This window comes from Mirounga leonina, unplaced genomic scaffold (genome assembly GCF_011800145.1).
Source record: "Mirounga leonina isolate KUSES-001 unplaced genomic scaffold, KU_Mleo_1.0 Mir_115, whole genome shotgun sequence".
In the NCBI taxonomy this organism is placed as follows: Eukaryota; Metazoa; Chordata; class Mammalia; order Carnivora; family Phocidae; genus Mirounga; species Mirounga leonina.
Genome location: NW_023270268.1, coordinates 86919956 through 86938796, shown reverse-complemented (window position 1 = coordinate 86938796; position 18841 = coordinate 86919956). Strand labels below are relative to the sequence as shown.

At 49.6% G+C, this 18841-nt stretch overlaps 1 protein-coding gene across 3 annotated transcripts in view; it reads right to left on the bottom strand.

Annotated features, from left to right (window-relative positions):
* The window catches only part of ITGB5 (integrin subunit beta 5), a 114678-nt gene extending 98119 nt beyond the window's left edge, over window positions 1-16559 (bottom strand). The window contains exons 1-2 of one of the 3 annotated variants that reach the window (XR_004678241.1): window positions 16275-16558; window positions 4387-4472 (exon numbers count right to left, since the gene is read on the bottom strand). Coding sequence is in view for 2 of the 3 variants with exons in the window: in XM_034999987.1 (XP_034855878.1) it covers window positions 4387-4472; window positions 16275-16344 (156 nt within the window). In the remaining variant the exon portion in view is untranslated. Of the gene's footprint in view, window positions 1-4386; window positions 4473-16274 lie in introns of all 3 variants that reach the window. The other 2 variants (XM_034999987.1, XM_034999988.1) reach the window with 2 other exon arrangements.
* Between the last annotated feature and the right edge of the window lie 2282 nt (window positions 16560-18841).

The window sequence follows — 18841 nt, the reverse complement described above, 5'->3', positions numbered from 1 at the left end:
CCTTCCTGCCTCCAGCCCTACTGATCCCTTCATTTCTGCTTCTCCATGTCTACTTCCAAGGCAAAGACCCTTCACCCCCGCCTACATTTCCCCAGTCTTCTTCCATTCCAACCCCATTTCCATCTATACGCTGCAGGCCAGTGGCCTTGCCTCCCTGGTCCTTCTCCCTCTGGTTTCTCAGCAGCATGTGCTGGTCGTGGCCACATCACCTCAAGGTGTTTCGCTGTCATGCCCAACAGCCTCCCCACTTCCCCAGCCCTGCGTGCAATCTCCTAGCCTGTCTTTGTCTCCTCTCCCACTCCCACCAACTCTGCTTTCTATCCTCACAGGGAGTCTGGGTCCTTCAGCCCTGCCCACTTCTCCTAAACCACCGTCCTCTTACAAGCCACACTGGCCTCCCTGCTTCCAGCACGAACCCTATGCTCCCTGTCTTCCTGGGCACACAGCTACGTCCGGTCTCCTGGTTCTCCTTGCAAGTAGGAATAGTGACGTGACTGGGTGGTCGGCAAGAAAGTGTGAGTGGAAACAAGGTGGGCTGCCCCAGGCCTTGCCGGGAAAGCATACACACACTCTGCCCTGCAAATTCCTCTCACAGCTAGCTGGGCTGTGAGGCTTACAATCTTAGATGAGGCACAGATTTCCACTTGAAAAAAAATGACAGACAAAATGGATAATACACTGCCAGATTTGTTGTGTGTTTTATCCTGTGCAGTACAAACAGCACCCACAATGCTCACGCTGGCTGAGAAGCAGGGGCCAAAGGAGTGTCACGAAGAATGAATTAGGGACAGGGGCTGAGGTGTGCAGTGGGAGCAGGCGAGGACAGGCAAGGACAGGCAGCCTCCCCCACTCCTGGTCTCAGAGTACCAGAGAGTCTGGCAACTCTAAAATCTTTTTAAAATTTTTTTTAAAGATTTCTTTAAAAAAAAAAAAGATGTATTTATTTATTAGAGAGAGAGACAGCAAGCAAGCACAGAGTGAGAGGCGGAGGGAGAGGGAGAGAGAAACCAAGCAGGCTCTGTGCTGTGTGCAGCCCAACACAGGGCTCAATCCCACGACCCTGAGGTCACGACCCAAAATGAAATCAAGAATAGGATGCTAGGGTCACCTGGGTGGCTCAGTCGGTTAAGCGGCTGCCTTTGGCTCAGGTCATGATCTCAGGGTCCTGAGACTGAGCCCCGCATCGGGCTCCTTGCTCAGCAGGGAGTCTGCTTCTCCCTCTTCCTCTGCTGCTCCCCCTACTTGTGCTTCACTCGTGCTCTCTCTCTCAAATAAATAAATATCTTTAAAAAAAAAAAAAAAAGAGTTGGATGCTCAAACGACTGCACCACCCAGGTGCCCCAAAAATAAAATCTTTAAACAAACAAACAAAGGCCATGCAGCAGAACGGAGTAGAAAACCAGCAAGAAGTGCTGAGTGGGAGCTGGACATGGGCAGAATCAAATTCAGTACCTGTGGGAGAACACAAGAATGGGAGGGCAGACTGGGTAGAGGAGGTGGAATGAGGTTACAAGGAATGTTAAATGCAGAGTAAGGATCCCCACCCCACCTCAAGTAAAATAAGAAAGCACTGCGAGATCAAGAGCAGGGGAGTCCCAATGGAATATGTTCTGCGATTACTCCGTGCTGGTATCCGGTAACAACAGGTGGGCGGGCCCAAATCCACACGAACACACTGGTTAGGAACCTGGCCCTCCTTGACCATCCACGAGGCACCAGCCCTCAGTGTAAACACATATCATATACTCTTGGCAGATACCTGACCTCTCTGATGCCATCCTAGGATGCATGGTTGGGAAGGCACTCAGCCACACTTACTCTGTCTTGCTAAAGGGCAGAGGTTGATCAAAAACCATTCCCAAACTATCCAAACCCAGCTCCCTGAAACACACTCAGGCCCCAGGGGGTAGAGTTCACCCCCAGAGAAAATGGGAAGCTGCATTCCCGTGCAGGCGTCCCAGGAAGTTCTGCAGCCAAGACTGAGGCTCCGTGTAAGCCCAGGGAACCCGCTGGGCTGGGGCAATGCAAGGCTCCTCGAGACAATGTCATTCACTATCAATATTAGCACATCAGACTCTTGGAAGCACTAGCACAAAAGAGGAAGAAACCTAAAGTAGACAACTGACCCTGGCTTCCAGATCCCACTGCTTCCATTTACTAGAAGATACCATGGATGACAGCTGCAGTGTGCTGGATAACACTCATTCTGTTCACTAGCAGTCCCATCCCAAAGCCCTCTCACGCACTCATCTCGTTTTATACTCCCAGGAACACTGGAGGGTGGCAACTGTCACCATCATTTGACACATCAAGAAACTGGGAGTAAAGCATGGCAAAAGTGAGATTTAAACTTTGGTTTTCCAGGGGCGCTGGATGGCTCAGTCAGTTAAGTATCTGACTTCAGCTCAGGTTGTGATCTCAGGGTCCTGGGATCAAGTCCCATATCGAGCTCCCTGCTCAGTGGGGAGTCTGCTTGTCCCTCTCCCTCTCACCCCCTGCTCATGCTCACTCTCTCTCAAATAAATATTTTTAAAAATTAAAATTAAAAATAAACTTTGGTTTTCTAACTACATGTTGTTTAAGCCCATCGCTTTTATCAACTATGAATTTCTGCCAGACTCTTGGCTGGATCTGAGGAGTCCAAGATGAATAAAACATAGTTCAGGTTTCCAAGAAGATGATGATTTAGTCAGTCACAGGCATGAAAACAACTCAACACAATACGAGGCTATAAGTGCTATCAAAGAAGTAGGGAATATGGGGAGACGAGGAGGGGATCATGCCCTGCACATGCAGACATGCAATAAATAGCAATCAGTGAAATCCTTCAGTCAATATTTATTGAGCAACTACTGTGTGCCAGACAACACTCTGGGTACTGGGGATATAGCAATGAAGAAAACAGATAAAACCCCTGCCTTCACATTCTGGAAGAGAGAGAGAACATTCTCCTATCAAAGGGTCTGGGTGGACTGATGGATGAAGAGGTGGATGGATGTGTCTGGGAAAAACCATGGAAGTCTTCATAGAGTAGATGAGTCCTGAGCTGATTCTTGAAAACACAACGACAGAACGTTGGTCAGGGAAAGGAGGGGAAGCCAGGAAGGCCTTCCAGAGAAGGAGCAGCATAGGGAAAACCATGAGGGCGTCCATCAGGCAGGGCTCTCTGGGGATCTTCAGGTAGTTCCCTCTGACTAAAGTGCTATGGGCAGGCAAGGGACAATGGTGGGGAGGCAGGAAGGGGCCATGGAACTTGGGCACAGGATACCAGTGAAAGGTTTTAAAGAAAGTTCACAACAAACACACCACAATTAAGCACAAATACAATGAAGTTCCTATCTTGGGAAGATTTATTGGAATAAACTTATTGGGTTGAACCCATCCCCAGACCTCTGAGGCTGCATCGTGACAAAGACGCTCAGCTTCCCAGGAGCCATCTCTTATCCTGATAGGTCCTCAACTGCAGAGACTGAGCCAGTCCAAGATGACAAGTCTTAGCTTCTCTAAAAAATAACCTTAACAGGGGCACCTGGGTGGCTCGGTGGGTTAAGTGTCCGGCTCTTAATTTCAGCTCATGTCATGATCTCAGGTCATGGGATTGAGCCCCATGTTGGGCTCTGCCCTCAGCACAGAGTCCGCTTGTCCTTCTCCCTCTGCTCCTCCCCCCACTTGCATGCTCTATCTCTAAAATAAATAAATAAAACTTAAAAAGAAAAAATAACAACCTTAACAGTACATTTGTGCAAGGAGGGTTTGCGCCCTACGGTTCTAACAACAATTTCAAAAAGTGACCCAGAACTTTCCGTCAAGACAGGAATTTTAGAAATTGATCATTTGCTGATGAGCCCACCAAGTTCTGATATTTGTCCTGCTTTATGACAACAATATTCCTAACATCTCCCTGAACTTGTAACCCTTCTTACAGGGCTTGAAGAAACAGCAACCATTATTTTTAATTATACCATAAAGGCCGATTCATAATACTCATATCCTCAGATAAGCCGCATGAAGACGCCTGGCCTCCATCCACATGCCACCCACTCACGCGTGTTTTGAACTATTATACAACAAACTCACTTCACATGCTCAGATCTTTTACCAAATAGCAGGAAACTATACAAGAGTCATACTGGCTCCCCCACAAAAGGGAAGGAAGGTCTTGTTTTCCTAAAATAGGATTAAAACACTCAACACTATCTAAAGCCCCGACTGAAGTTATCACGTTATAAAAATGTAGCTTTGTCATTGCCCTGGGAAAAAGAAGAGGCAGCCTGCAGAATCCTTGCCCCCTTTCTCTGTATAGTCAACTTGGGTGCCGGGTGTAGCCCCCCCCCCCCCCCCCCCCCCCCCCCCCCCCCCGCCCCCGGCACACACACCATCACATACCTCTTTGAAGCACCAGGCACATTTTGGATGAATTAATAGACATTCTTCACATGAGGTGGCACTTCCACTAGTGCATATGTTGAGACCTTCAAAGAAAGAAAGAGATGCACCAATTAGTTCCTGGCCATAAACCTTATTGATGAGGCCTCTGAATGGGGTGGCAGGATGAGTCACTTCCTTTTTTAGCAGGGAGTCTGGGTAAGGCTGAAGGGTACAGGGCCGTGGGCTGACTGCGGGGTAAGGCACATGGGCTGAGGCTAAGCACTGGCAGCGTTTGAAGTACCCACCAAGCATGCACACTTGGGTTAGCAACTCCCACTTCTTTTCCTGGACCCACTTGGATTTCCACCCCCATAACACAGTAGGTCCTCCCTCACTGAAGGCCTCATTACACTTAGTCCACCCAAAATGACAAAAAGAAATAGTACCAAAAAAAAGAAAAGAAAGAGGGGCGTCTCGGTGGCTCAGTTGGTTAAGGGTCTGCCTTCAGCTCAGGTCATGATCTTAGGGTTCTGGGATCAAGCCCCACGTCGGGCTCTCTGCTCCTCAGGGAGTCTGCTTCTCCCTCTCACTTTCCCTCTGTGCACTCTCTCTCAAATAAATAAAATTAAAAAAAAAAAAAAAAAGGAAGGGAGAGAGAGAAAGAGAAAGAGAGAGAGAAAAATGAAGAACAGATTGCTCTCCTTCTGGCATAAGAAAAGAAAATCCTAAATCAAGTACTATCACACCAAATCCAAGTGCACCAAAGGAAGCCAGCAGAATCCTGAAAGAATGTGCCCAAGGAATACAATGCTGGGTTAAGATAAAGAAAATTCCGGGCGCCTGGGTGGCTCAGTTGGTTAAGCGACTGCCTTCGGCTCAGGTCATGATCCTGGAGTCCCTGGATCGAGTCCCGCATCGGGCTCCCTGCTCAGCAGGGAGTCTGCTTCTCCCTTTAACCCTCCTCCCTCTCATGCTCTCTGTCTCTCATTCTCTCTCTCAAATAAATAAATAAAATCTTTAAAAAAAAAAAAAGATAAAGAAAATTCCTTAACTCAGTATACCTACTAGTAGGTCAAATAAGAAAAACCATATCATCACCTCACTGGATAATGAAAAGGCACTTGATCAAATTCAAAACCCATCCCTAATAAAACATCAGAAACTAAGATTAGAAGGAAACTTCTTTATCATTGTAAAAGCTATTTATTTCAACCAAGGCCAATCCCCTTTGGTGGTGAAGTTAAACCCACCGCCCCCTCAACTCCCCACCCCACACCCAGTCCCCACCCTTTCTCAACCTTGCCAGGAGCACAGGTATCCTTGGTGAAACTTAACCCTTTTTCCCCTTCCTCTCAGAAACATCAAGGATACATTCCTTTTGACAAAGAGCAGAACATGAATGAAAATGGCTCTATTCAGCCCTCATAGCTCTACTAGACCCACTGGTCTCTCCTAGTCATTGCATTGAATGTCAAAAGGAGAGAGGCCCATTGAATTGTTGGAAAAAAGAAATCCAGGGCCACCAGCCCTACAAAGAAGAGCCCAAAGTATAACAGGAAAAACAGAGCCAAAAAGGGAGAGTGGAGGAGAAAATATAGTGAACGCCACAAAGCACCATAAAAGCAATTATTGTACCCAAAAAACAAATAATCCAGTCAAGAAATGGGCAGAAGACATAAACAGTCACTTCTCCAAAGAAGATATAGAAATGGCCAACAGAAACATGAAAAAATGCTCCACATCACTTGTCATCAGGGAAATACAAATCAAAACCCCAATGAGATACCATCTCACACCAGTCAGACTGGCTAAAATTAACAAGTCAGGAAACGACAGATGTTGGCAAGGATGCGGAGAAAGGGGAACCCTCCTACACTGTTGGTGGGAATGCAAGCTGGTGCAGCCACTCTGGAAAACAGTATGGAGGTTCCTCAAGAAGTTAAAAAACAGAGCTCCCCTACGACCCAGCAATTGGGCTACTGGGTATTTACCCCAAAGATAGAAATGTAGGGATCCGAATGGGTATGTGCACCCCGATTTTATAGCAGCAATGTCCACAATAGCCAAACTGTGGAAGGAGCCGAGATGCCCTTCAACAGATGAACGGATAAAGAAGATGTGGTTCATATAGACAATGGAGTATTACTCAGCCATCAGAAGGGATGAATACCCACCATTTGCATCGACATGGATGGAACTGGAGGGTATTATGCTAAGTGAAATAAGTCAAGCAGAGAAAGACAATTATTATATGGTTTCACTCATATGTGGAGTATAAGAAACAGTGCAGAGGATCATAAGGGAAGGGAGGGAAAACTGAATGGGAAGAAACCAGAGAGGGAAACAAACCATAAGAGACTCTTAATCATAGGAAACAACAACTGAGAGTTGTGGAAGGGAGGGGAGGTGGAGGGATGGGGTAACTGGGTGATGGGCAGGCATTAAGGAGGGCACGTGATGTGATGAGCACTGGGTTTACACAGAACTGATGAATCCTTGACCTCTACATCTGAAACTAATGATGTACTATACGCTGGCTAACTGAATTTAAATTAAAAAAATAAACATAAAAAAAATTTAAAAGATCCTGGGGTGGGGGGAGAACAGTTATTGTAAGACATCTTGGAACTGCAGCATTTTCCCAATTTGCTAATTTTAACTCCCTGCTTCTTCCCTGCCACTAGCAGTAAAAAACAGAAACCGAGGGGCACCTGGGTGGCTCAGTCGTTAAGCGTCTGCCTTCGGCTCAGGTCATGATCCCAGGGTCCGCGGGTAGCCTGCTTCTCCCTCTCCCACTCCCCCTGCTTGTGTTCCCTCCCCCCGTCAAATAAATAAATAAAATCTTAAAAAAAAAAAAAAACAAAACAAAACAGAAACCGAGTGACAGGGAGTGTCATTCCCGAGGAACACTAGAGGGAACAAATACTGTTTGGGGTAAGAATGGCTACCAGGATAGAAAGGAGAAACTGGCAGGACCAGAGATGCTGGGAAGAAAGGAGGGGTGGCTTTGGAGGCTCAGAGAGGGTAAAGTCAGATGCTTTCCTCCAGGCAGAGACCCCAACCCTGAACTCTGGACCCCTGGTCCCCATCAGCTACCATACCCCCAGAGCTGGGGGACCCCAATCTCACCGCCAGGACCCCCTAGGTGCAAGCCCTGGCCTTGGAACACATTTCTTTGGAGAAACAAGCTGGGACCAACCACCATGCATAACCTCATTTCAGCAAGAGCCCTTCCCAGGTCCAAACACTAACCAAGAAGGTCTCTGAATCCAACCCACTGGGAATTTGGGCTGGCCTGCCTCCTGCTTGCATTGACAAATTCCTTTCTCATTTTATTTTATTTTTTTAAGATTTTATTTTTTTGACAGAGAGAGAGCACAAGTAGGCAGAGAGGCAGGCAGAGGGAGAGGGAGAAGCAGGCTCCCTGCTGAGCAGGGAGCCCGACGTGGGGCTCAATCCCAGGACCCAGGGATCATGACCTGGGCCAAAGGCAGCCACTTAACCAACTGAGCCACCCAGGTGTCCCTCCTTTCTCATTTTAAAGTGAATCCACTCACTTGATGACTCACTTATGCTTAAAAAAAAAAAAGTGTGCAGAAAGAGTTTCAAAATAACAGTTCTACTTTGTGGTCAAATCCCCTTATGTGTCAGAAACCCAAATGTGGGGTGAGGGGGGATCAAATTGTAAATGAAAGTGACTTTCAGGGCACCTGGGTGGCTCAGTCGGTTGGGCGGCTGCCTTCGGCTCAGGTCATGATCCCAGGGTCCTGGGATGGAGCCCCGCATTGGGTTCCCTGCTTAGTGGGGAGCCTGCTTCTCTCTCTCCCACTCCCCCTGCTTGTATTCCCTCTCTCGCTGTGTCTCCTCTCTGTCAAATAAATAAAAAATCTTAAAAAAAAAAAAAAAAAAAGAAAGTGACTTTCCCCCTGCTCTCCTTACCAAATACAAACTCGGGTCCTTGTGGCATATCATTTCCCTTGATGCATAAAATCATTTCCATAAAATCATGGAATTGCAGACCCTCAGAGCTAGAAATGTCTTAAAATGAGCTAGTCAAGTCAGCTCATCCTCGAGATGAAAACATGCGAAAAGAAGAGTAAGTGACTTGAAACAAGGAGCTCAGTCTCCAAAAAGGGGTCAGAAGGGGTGCTGCCTAGCAAGTGCCCATATGGGGGATGCCTGGCAATCCCTAAGCCATCCCAGGCTCAGGGACACATGACCAGTGAGCTCTGGGGTCCTCTCAAGGAGATCTATAACAGGCCCTCAATCAGAGAGGAATTTGAGGTCAGACATCTCATTTATGTCTCTGCTTCAACCCACATAAATTCACAAAGACCACTTTCTAATGACCAGGGCCTCATCAGTGAGCTTTAGGAATTTGGATCATGGGTCTTGAGCTCAGGGCAATAAGGGCTCCTCAGTTCTGACCCAGACAGACTGGGCTCTGGTCTTCTGCTTTGCCAGCCTAAAAGTTCTTGGACGTAAAACTGATGTGGCTCAAAGGATATGACAGACATCTGGTATGAAAACATAATGAACAATCGTAAAATATTTATTGTTCTGCTTCACTAATTGTTTCTATTACTATCGCATATTCACATGCAATAGTAAAGTCGTTTTATTGCACTCAAAAGGATTCCTCTAAAATGAGGTTGCTATTGGGACACATTCAAATTCAAGAAAGCCTGCACTAAGCACGTACTAAACGCTAAGCTCTGGACTAGGGGATGCTAGAAATACAGAGATGAATGAGCCAGGCCTTGCTCCCGGGGAGCTCCAGGTGCCAGGCAGCAGGTAGCAGACGGGCACTCCCGGAACCCAGAGCCTAGGCTGGGTGCTGACACATGCCACAGTGCCAGGGCTCCTCCCTTTGGCATCTCTCCTCTCTCCACCTATTAATATTTCAGAGTTTGGATTTGGCTGGATGAATCACTCACTCGGCACCAACAGCATTTTGAAAGGACGGAAGCAATGAATAAAAAGTCAAACAGCTAGAGTTCACAAATGTCAAAGTGTTGTGTCTAGGTCATGGAAATAGGCGCTAGTGGCCCAGACGATGGCCACAGCTTTTCTTGGTTTGCACTGTGACTATTTCCAGCTCAACTGCAACTGCCTGCAGCCCTTAGTATCTCTGCAGCCAGGGTTTACTGCAAACCATAATCTAAAAATATGCTTTCCTTCCGAAACTCATTCACTCACTCCTCTCTTTCATCAGTCATATCCAGGCAGCCACCATGTCCGGTCGATCATTCCTTCAAGATTATGAAATGTTTCTCCTAATCCAACCCTTCCTGCCTGCCCCCTCCTGCCCCACAGTGCCCGAGCCAGCCCTCTGCACTCAGTCTAGATTCCTGCAAGGGCCTCCTGCCAGCATCCCTCCCTGCAGCTTCTCCCCATTTCTGTCCACCCCACATGTCCAAGGTCACACAACACCTACTAAAGCACATATCCAGCAGGTGGAATTTCCTGATCCGAGACATTCAGCGGGATAACAGAAACCAGTACCAAGCTGGAATGACCCAATACTGGCAGGGGGAGAGGGGACATGATGCTATTCAGCAGGGACAGTGGGAAAAGCATCATGAGGATATAGGGTGTATACTCACCCTAGAAAACACATGAACAATAACAGATCATGATATTCGGAACAGTTTGTATGTGTGTCACCTTCATGATTCAACTGAGAAGTGGGCTTCTCATGGTCCTAAATTACATTTTAGTCACTGTTGTCAAGACAACAGAAAATAAAAACATTTCATTATTGTTTTTTTTTAAAAAGTGACAAGCCACTGGAAAGCCTCTTCCCAGACCCTGAACCATGTCCCTCACATTTCTTACACAGTAAACAAAATGTTTCTGGTTCAGAATCTAGCAACTAAGTAGTCATTGATCCAAAGATGTTACCATAAACTGTAAATATGCCCTGGGAAGGCTTGATCTTGGTCAGTTCCCATCTTAGACTGCTTTTCTGAATATTACACATCTGCAGAACATCCAGCTTGACAGATAGCACTTGTATTTTTAAAACACCAATTTAGGGACACCTGGGTGGCTCAGTCATTAAGCATCTGCCTTTGGTTGGGGCATGATCCCAGGGTTCTGGGATCAAGCCCCACGTTGGGCTCCCTGCTCGGTGGGAAGCCTACTTCTCCCTCTCCCACTCCCCCTGCTTGTGTTCCTGCTCTTGCTATTTCTCTGTCAAATAAATAAATAAATTAAATAAAACACCAATTTATATGATTGCTTGTAATATGCAGCTTTAAAGAAGAATGTGCATGCTCCCTATATACTGATAGGAAGCTAACCTTGATATATCACTAAGTTAGAAATAAAAGGCAAGACATATAACAGTGTGGATAGTGCTGTCTTTCAATAAACATAAGGGGAGGGATATTTGTAACATACGCATAGAAAACACTCTGGATACATTAAGAAACCTAACAGGGATAGTCTGTGCCAGGAAGGGGTCAGGGCAATATGCTAGACTGATGGGCAAGAAGAATGGAAAACAAATTTCTCACTGTACAACTGTTACACCATAAAAATATCATGTGACTATATTACCTATTCAAAAAATAATTTTTAAAATGGCAATCAATTACCTCTATGGCCTCCTCCAAAAACCCATAATTCCAGTCTAATCATGAGGAAAAACATCAGACAAATCCCAATAGAGGGACAATCGACAAAATATGTCCTCAAAACTATCAAGGTCATCAAAAACAAGAAAACACTGAAAAACAGTTAGAGCCAAGATGAGCCTAAGCACACATGGTAACTCAATTTAGGTAGCATCCTGAATGGATCCCAGAACAGAAAAGGGACATTGGGTAAAAACTAAAGAAATCTGACTAAAGTATGACCATTAGGGGCACCCGACGGGCTCAGTCAGTAGAGTATGGGACTCTTGATCTCAGGGTCATGAGTTTAAGCCCCATGTTGGGCATGAAGCCTATTTAAAAAAAACATTTTTTAAATAAAATAAAGTATGAACTTTAGTTAATAATAATGTATCAATGTGGTTCATTAATTGTAGAAAATGTACCATACTAAGGTAAGATGTTAATAATAGGCAAAACTGGGTGTGGGGTATATAGGAACTCTCTGTACTATCCTCTCAATTTCTCTGTAAATCTAAAACTGTTTTACATTTTTAGAAAGTTGAGGGGTTTTCTAAAGACACTGAAACCATGAGGTAGTGGGATGGGGGCAGGGGGATCCATTGTGGTTGTTATCAGGAACCTAAAGGTAAATGAGACCTGGGCAATTTGCCATGTAGCACGTGAGGGAGGACCCCCCCCCCAGCCCCTAGTCCCTCTAAAAGAATGTCTTATGGGAGCAAGGGAAGCAGAGGCCAATTCCACCTACCCAAAGGATGCAGAGAAGACTTCACAGAGGAGGGGACATTTGGGCTGCAATTAGGGGACGAGGAGAGGCTATCCTAGGCAGGAGAGATCCAAGCACTGGTTCTGCCACTTCCTGGCTCCATGACCTTTGGCAAGTCACTACCCTTTCCAGGCCTCAGTATCCTCATGCAAGCAATTCAGGGGGTGCAATATATGGCCTCTATCATCTATTCCCGCTCAAAAAACCTTGACACATTCAAAAGGGTCTCTCTCCCCCCAAATGTTTCCCACTAGTAAGCTACGTGCACAGTCCCTGACCTCAAAACCAGTGACAGAAGGCAGCAGGGAGCAGAGGATTGAACAAGCCCCACCCGCCCTGCGTGTACACACCTCTCCAAGACTCAAGCTCATCCATCCATTGAACCAATATGCTTTGGGCACTATCCTAGGCATGGAGGACACACTGATAAAGAAAATCAACGGAACTCCCGGCCCTCACAGTGCTTATATTCTGGTTGGAGGAGAATCCTCTTGGGGGGTACTGGCAATAAACAAGATCAGAGAGCACATGAGATGATGAGGGCTGTGGAGAAAAATCAAGGAAAGAAAAGTGACAGGAGGAATATGGGGCAGGAGGTTTAGTTGACAGTGGCCAGGGACAACTTGGCTGAGCAGGAGACCACCAAGAAAAGGCTGCAGGATGGAGGCAACTGGCTCTGCAGCTATCTGGGGGAGCGTATCCCAGGCCCCGGGGAGGGCCCTGCTGCGCGGCAAGAATGGAGAGTGAAGGGCACCAGCAGCAGTGGCCAGAAACATAAAGTCAGGGAAGTCAGAGTGCATGGAGAGGCCGGGCGGGACACTGTCAGGACTCCTGGAAGCCACTGGAGGGTTTTAAGCAGAGTGGCATGATCTGACTTGAGTTTTAACAGAATCACTCTGAGTGAGAGCTACAAACAGGTAAAAGGGACAAGGGCAGGAAAAGTCCCCATCTGCGGGGGAGGGGAGAAAATCCTAGGTGGTGTTGGAGGAGGAGGGGGAGGGGGAGGGGATCTAGTAAGGAAAGCAGGCCACATCACCTCCCCCTCCAAGCATCCAGCATAGGGGACGTGTCAAGGCCTGCCCGGGAGCACACTTTTCACCAGGTGGCCCAGGAATCAAACCCCGCCTTCAACAGAAGCAAGAAGAAGCCTCACAAACAGTGGGTGCCTATACATAAAGTGTTCCTTTATATTTACGAAGCCCATTAATCCCATGCAACTGGAAAGAAAGCAAACAAACTATAGCAGTGGGCTTTCTGAAGCCTTCCCCCCACCCCAGCCAAGAGAAAATACCTGTGAAAAGAGACTCCCCCCCACTCCAACCCAGCTGCACACTGCCACATGCAGAGGACGCTATTATTTAAGCAGCGTGTAACTGTTCCACATTACTGATATCCTCGAAACTTTTCAGAAGTTTCAGGCGCCGGCTAAAGAAGCGGAGCTAGTAACCAGGACAAAAAGCCTTTTGCCAACTACTTAAGATATTTTAATTCTCCGTTGCCTCAGTAGCTAAATAAGCACGGAGGACAAGCAGGAGGAGAATACTAATTAGAGCTAATTAGACCCTGCCCTCTTCTGCCTCAATCCCCTTTATAAAAAGCCCCCCTCATTCGAGGTTGGTGGGGCTAAAATGTAAATACCTGGGCTAAAGAGCAGTCTCCAAACCAAGCCCACTGTTTGCATCCTGCTGCCCTGTTCTTTCTAAACCTAGGCCTGGTTACCTGAAGAGAGCTGCAAAGCCAAGGCCGAATTCCAGCGGCCCCCTCACAGGCCATGGAACCTGTGGTGCAGGGCAGAGTGCTGCCAACAGGAGCCCACAAAACAGAATAAAGGGCTCTCTTAGGATTCAGAGCATTCTCATTTGCAGGGCATTTCCTGAAAGAACATTTGCTGTTTTTTTTTTTTAATGAACGATGATAGCAAACATGACTCCAGTCCTGCAGCAAGATCAATACCACGCTCCTCCCCTTCCTTGTCGGGGAGCAAAGGCCTCACCCCACAGAAACCCTTCGCTGGTTCTGTGGGAAGACCAGGTCCAAAAGTCCTGTCTGGAGGCTCTTGGCCACGGGATGAGAAGAGCAGGAGATAACTCTGGGATGAGGGGGGGGTTGTCAGCCTGCCAGAGACTTGTTTGAAATGAGCCCTCTTAAATTAAAAGTCTGTTTCCTGGTTTAGGCACAGAGATGGAAGTGTAGAGAAAGCAACAGATGGGCAACTTGGCCCCTGGTCTCGGGACACCCAGGCAGGCATGGCCCTGCAGGGCACCTCTTTATTTCACTGGGCAATGAAGGTTTTTCTTTCCAATCATGTTCCTAGCAGCAAGACAGGAAACGTGCTCTGGGAAAAGTACCTGCACTGCTTCAAAAGAGAAGAAAAGGGAAGGAAGAGAAAAGAAAAACTGTTTTGAACTCTGTCTGAGGCTGGCTCAGCAACACTGGGGCACTAGGAGAAATCACAGATATGAGTCAGCCCCTTCTAACCTTGAGAAGCTCCAGGGCTAAGAGGGAGATGACAGGTCTGGAAGCCAGCGATGGGCTTGCCGTACCTTGGCTCTGCTGACCCACAGCGGGCTGGCTGAGCTCTCACGGGGCAACAGTGCAAGAAAAGGGAGCTCTGAAGGAGCTGGAGAGAAACCACCATGGCCCGATGCTTTTCTCCCTACCTAAGCTGCATCATGGGGGACAAAGGGCCCTGGACTGAGAAGCTTTGAGATCAGCAGACAAGGAGAGTGGGCAAGTCACTTCGCCCTTTGGGGCCCAAGTGAATAAGCGGAGATCATTGTGAAGATACACGTGAACTGTGAAAAAGAGAAATCACAACGCAAATGGAAAACAATATATGAAAAGAAGTCTTCACAACTAGAAACAAAATTTGAGTTTTTATTAGAGTAGGAGAATGTCAAGCTGTAGGGGTACTTAGAAATCCTCTCCTTTAGCAGTTCCAAACTTTGGGATTTCACAGAACATGAAGAACAGAACAAAACAAAGAGAAAAAGAGGAGGGGAAGTTTATACAGGATTGCCAGATCTTTTATTTTGCCTCTATCATCACTATAAATTATGAAAAGTTTTCCCACCAAAAATAAAAAAGACGTAATTTCAAATTAAAGGACAGTCCTTGTGAGGCCGGGGACCACTGGCAAAGACAAACTCCTGTGTGTGACACAAGCTTCATCTTTCTCTTTGCATTTCCCGGAGGATGCAGGAAAACATCAATAGGTGCTGGCTGCCAGATGGGTGTTTGGAAACCACTGATCTGCTCCAAGCTCTACAGTGACTACTTTCCCGTTAAAGAAATCTTGCTACAGTATTAAGTCTGAATTCGGGCCTGAAGGAAGTTTTCGTTTGCCTAGAACCCTCCTCCTCTCAGGGGTAAACCTTCATCTGGCTTCCCAAATGAGGCACCACAGGGGAATAGTCCCCTCTCGCTTGGCAGCCCTTGGCAGCAAGAGCAATCAAGTATCTTGGGCTTGCAAGCCAGTGGAGCAATGAAGCACCCCAGCACACAATTATTTCCTCCGGGAAAGGAGAAAGACTGGAGCTTCCTGCTTTTTTTGGAGGGCTTGGGGGTGGCTTATCCGCCTGGCCGCCAGGCGCAAAACAGAGCATCCTCCCTCTAGGGCCTCCTAACTGCCACATCCAGCCGTCTCCCAACTCCGAAAACTTACAGCAGGTAACTGAGGGGTCCTCACACAGCCGCCGGCCCTTGGCAGGGTCGCGCCAAAGCAATCGCACACGCCCTGCCCTCCGCCCCAGAACCCTCCAGAGTTAGGGGAATGTTCGGGGGCGAGAGTTTGTAAACCTCGGGATAAAGCCATGCAGAAGGAATCAGGTTGGAAGTCCAGGTGGGGCTGTGGCTCGGGACGCCGGTCTCCCTCGGGTTTTGCGGGGGCTTGGGGGAGGAAGCGAGGGGATTACAGCTTTAAAGGAAGGCGGTGGGCCTGGGTGCAGTGGAACCCTAGGATACGCTAAGGGGCCCCGAGCACCCGCAGTTCCAAGAGACGAGCCCTCGCCCGAGAAGCCGTGGCTCCAGCAAGGACTCCGGGTCTCTCCCCCGCCCCGCTTGCTGCCCTTCGCCTGAGGACCGGGGCACCGGTGGCATCCGTCGGCGTCTCCCCGCAGCCCGCCCGCCCCCGGCCGGCCACAAGGGCCGCTTTGTGCCGGGGAGTGCGGCGCCCCGGCCCCCTCGCAGGGCTGGCGGCGGCCCTCCCCGGGCACTGGGCGCGGGCGCACGCGGGCCCTCAGCAGCCCGGCAAGGCTGTTTACACAGGAAGGGAAGGCTCCTCCTCGGCCCGGGACCGGCCGACGACCGACGACAGCGCGCCGGGGCGGCCGCGGGCTGCGCGCGGGGTGGCGCACGCACCTCGCGAGCCCCCCACCGGCCGTACCGCGCGACTCGCCCACCTGGGGGGCCCAGAAGAAGCTCTCCCCTTCAGCCGGCGCCCCCCGCCCGGCCCTCCACGCCGCCTGCGGGCGGCTCGTCGCCCGACAAAGTTTCTGGGCGCCGCGGGCGGCCCGGCTTACCTGGGAGGCTGGGCACGAGCGCGCAGAGCCCGAGCAGGCAGGCGTACAGGGGCGCCGGGGCCCGCGGCATGGTGGGGACGCCCGGCCTCAGCGGCGGCGGGCTCCGCAGGGGCCCAGGGCCGGGGCCGGAGCGCGGGGGCCGAGGGCCGGGGGCCGCAGCCGCATGCCCGGCTCACAGCGCCCGCGGCCGGGCGGGAGACGCTGGCGGCTGCGCTGGCCCGCGCCCCGCCGCCACCATCCCTCCCGCAGCGCTCGCAGCCGAGTCCCGGGGCTGCCCGGGGGGCGGGAGGGCGGGGGGGGAGTCGCTGCTCGGGACGGCCCCGGCGGGCGACTCTGGGCCCGGGAGGGGCTGGACTCCGCGCTGGGGCCCCGACTTGTGCTCCGGGACGCGCCGCCACACTCTGCCCTCCGCCTCCGCCCCTTCCCTCCCTCCCTCCGGCCCGCCAGGCTCCACTTTCCTCCCTCCCTCTCTCCTCCCCTTCTCCCCCTTTCCAAGCCCCCGCCCGGCTGCCACTCGGTCAGTTTACGGCGGGGCGGGGCGGGGCGGGGCGAGCTCCGGGCAGGGCCAGCTCCGCCCCGCGCGGGGACCTGCCCGGGACTCGGAGCCCCTGACTCCCAGGTGGAAGTCCCTTCTGGAGCCCTTGCTGGGGGTGAGGCGGGGGGAGTCGCGAGGGAGGGTCTCGCGGTGCTTTCTTAGCAGCCGGGCGCCGCGGGGAGGGGGCGGGCCACGCCCCCCCATTACTTTGGGTTGACGTCGGGAGGGAGAGCAGGTCCGTGAGATCCCGCCGTGGCCGTCTGGTTGTCTCGAGGTCGCACGGCCGGCCGCGCGCTCGCCCGAGGAGCTACGGAAGCGCCTGCCGGTGTGATACGGGGAGAGGCGCTTGATCGGGAAGGGAGGGCATGTGGGGCTTGGAGGCACGGGTAAAGACCACTTTTCCCTCATTAACGCTTTGCCTTTTCCGAGGATTCGAGACTGGACGATATGCCGCTATCCTTCCTTTTCCTTATCTCGACACACTGGCGATTTTCGTGGAGCTAAACTCATAAACAGATGTTCGGGCTTTCAGCTTATCCTGTACGTCTGAGCTGGTTCTGAAATGGCCACCAAGAGCTGAGAGTGAGGAGTTGCCCCTGACAGCGCGCGCGAAGGGACAGGTAGGCTTGGGCTGGGCCACGATGAGTGGATTAAGACTGGAATGGTTCATAGGCAGGAGGGAAGAGGTGGCCTTCCTGTGGAAGGCAATAGTAACGGGACGCCTAGCACGGACAGAAAACACTCTGCTAGCCAGGCACTGCGCTAAATTACCACCTTAACTCACTTAATCCTCCCCACAACCCTGCTGTTATCCATGCATCTTCATTTGTGCCCCTTTCCACTCCCAAACTCTGCCAAGGTGGTGCCCTGATGCCTAGGGAAGTAAACTTATTCTTATAGTATATTGTGCCTAAGGGCAAAGCTCCAAATTTCACTGAGGGCCAGCATTTCGTCCGTGAACTGCATGCAAACATTGTACTCTGTAACATCCCCATGTTTGTTCTGATGTTACAGTCACACTCATCCCCAAATACTTTCCAGTAGAATTGGTGCTACAGAGTCTACCCTGGGTCTATCTTAGGTCTTTCTGCCTCTCAAGAGAGTGGCCTTGGGAGGCAATGATCATAAATAATGGGAAGCTAGAGAGAGAGTTGGAACTGGGAGCTCACGTGCGCCAAGTGGTGATTTTAGAAGATTTGTCTGGCACAGATGGAAAGAAAGTTAAGTCTCAAAAACTGAGTAAATGTTGCATTGATAAGCATACTAATTGGCATTTATCTAGCATCCTCTAAATTTAAGCCTTTTGATGTCTGATCTGTGCCTCCCCTTCCCGCCCACAACACAGTGTTTCACAGTTCGGACCCTTATTTGCTTAAGTGCAATAAACGAGACACAAAAAGACAAATATTGTATGACTCTACCTATATGACATACCTAAAATAGGCAAATTCATAGAGTCAGGAAATATAATAGAGGTTACCAGGGGCTGGAGAGACAGGGGAATGGGGAGTTACAGACCCATATTTACCTAGACTGCACCTGGAAAGTGCTGCAATCAAATCTGCCCCCATCCTGTGCCACCTGGTGGTTCCCAACCTGCCCAGACCTGCCCTAAGCTGCTGAATCCCAAATGATGGCAACATTCTTCCATGCTCCATTATCTTAGAACTACTTTGAAAATGCCTCTTCTAATCCCTCTGAAGTTTTTGGCTTCTGGCTTGTGGCTTTTATCTTGTTCTAGAACTCTTCATTCTTTTTATTAAGCTGGAGGGTAGAAATGCCCTTCAAATACTTTGACTTCCTCTAATCAGCAAAGTCAGGGTGCACTGATGCAGCCCCTCAGGAAGGGGAGACAGTCAGCATTTCTCACAGTTCCTGGAACAGCTTCCCTTGTAGCTGCCCCGGGCGCATCCCACTGCTGATCATTGCTGAGTTTCTGGACTTGAAGGAGACTGCTGGTTGGATTGGGTTTGACTCTCAAAGTTTGAGCAAGGATAACCCAGAGAAATTTTATGTTTCTTATTAGTTTTAT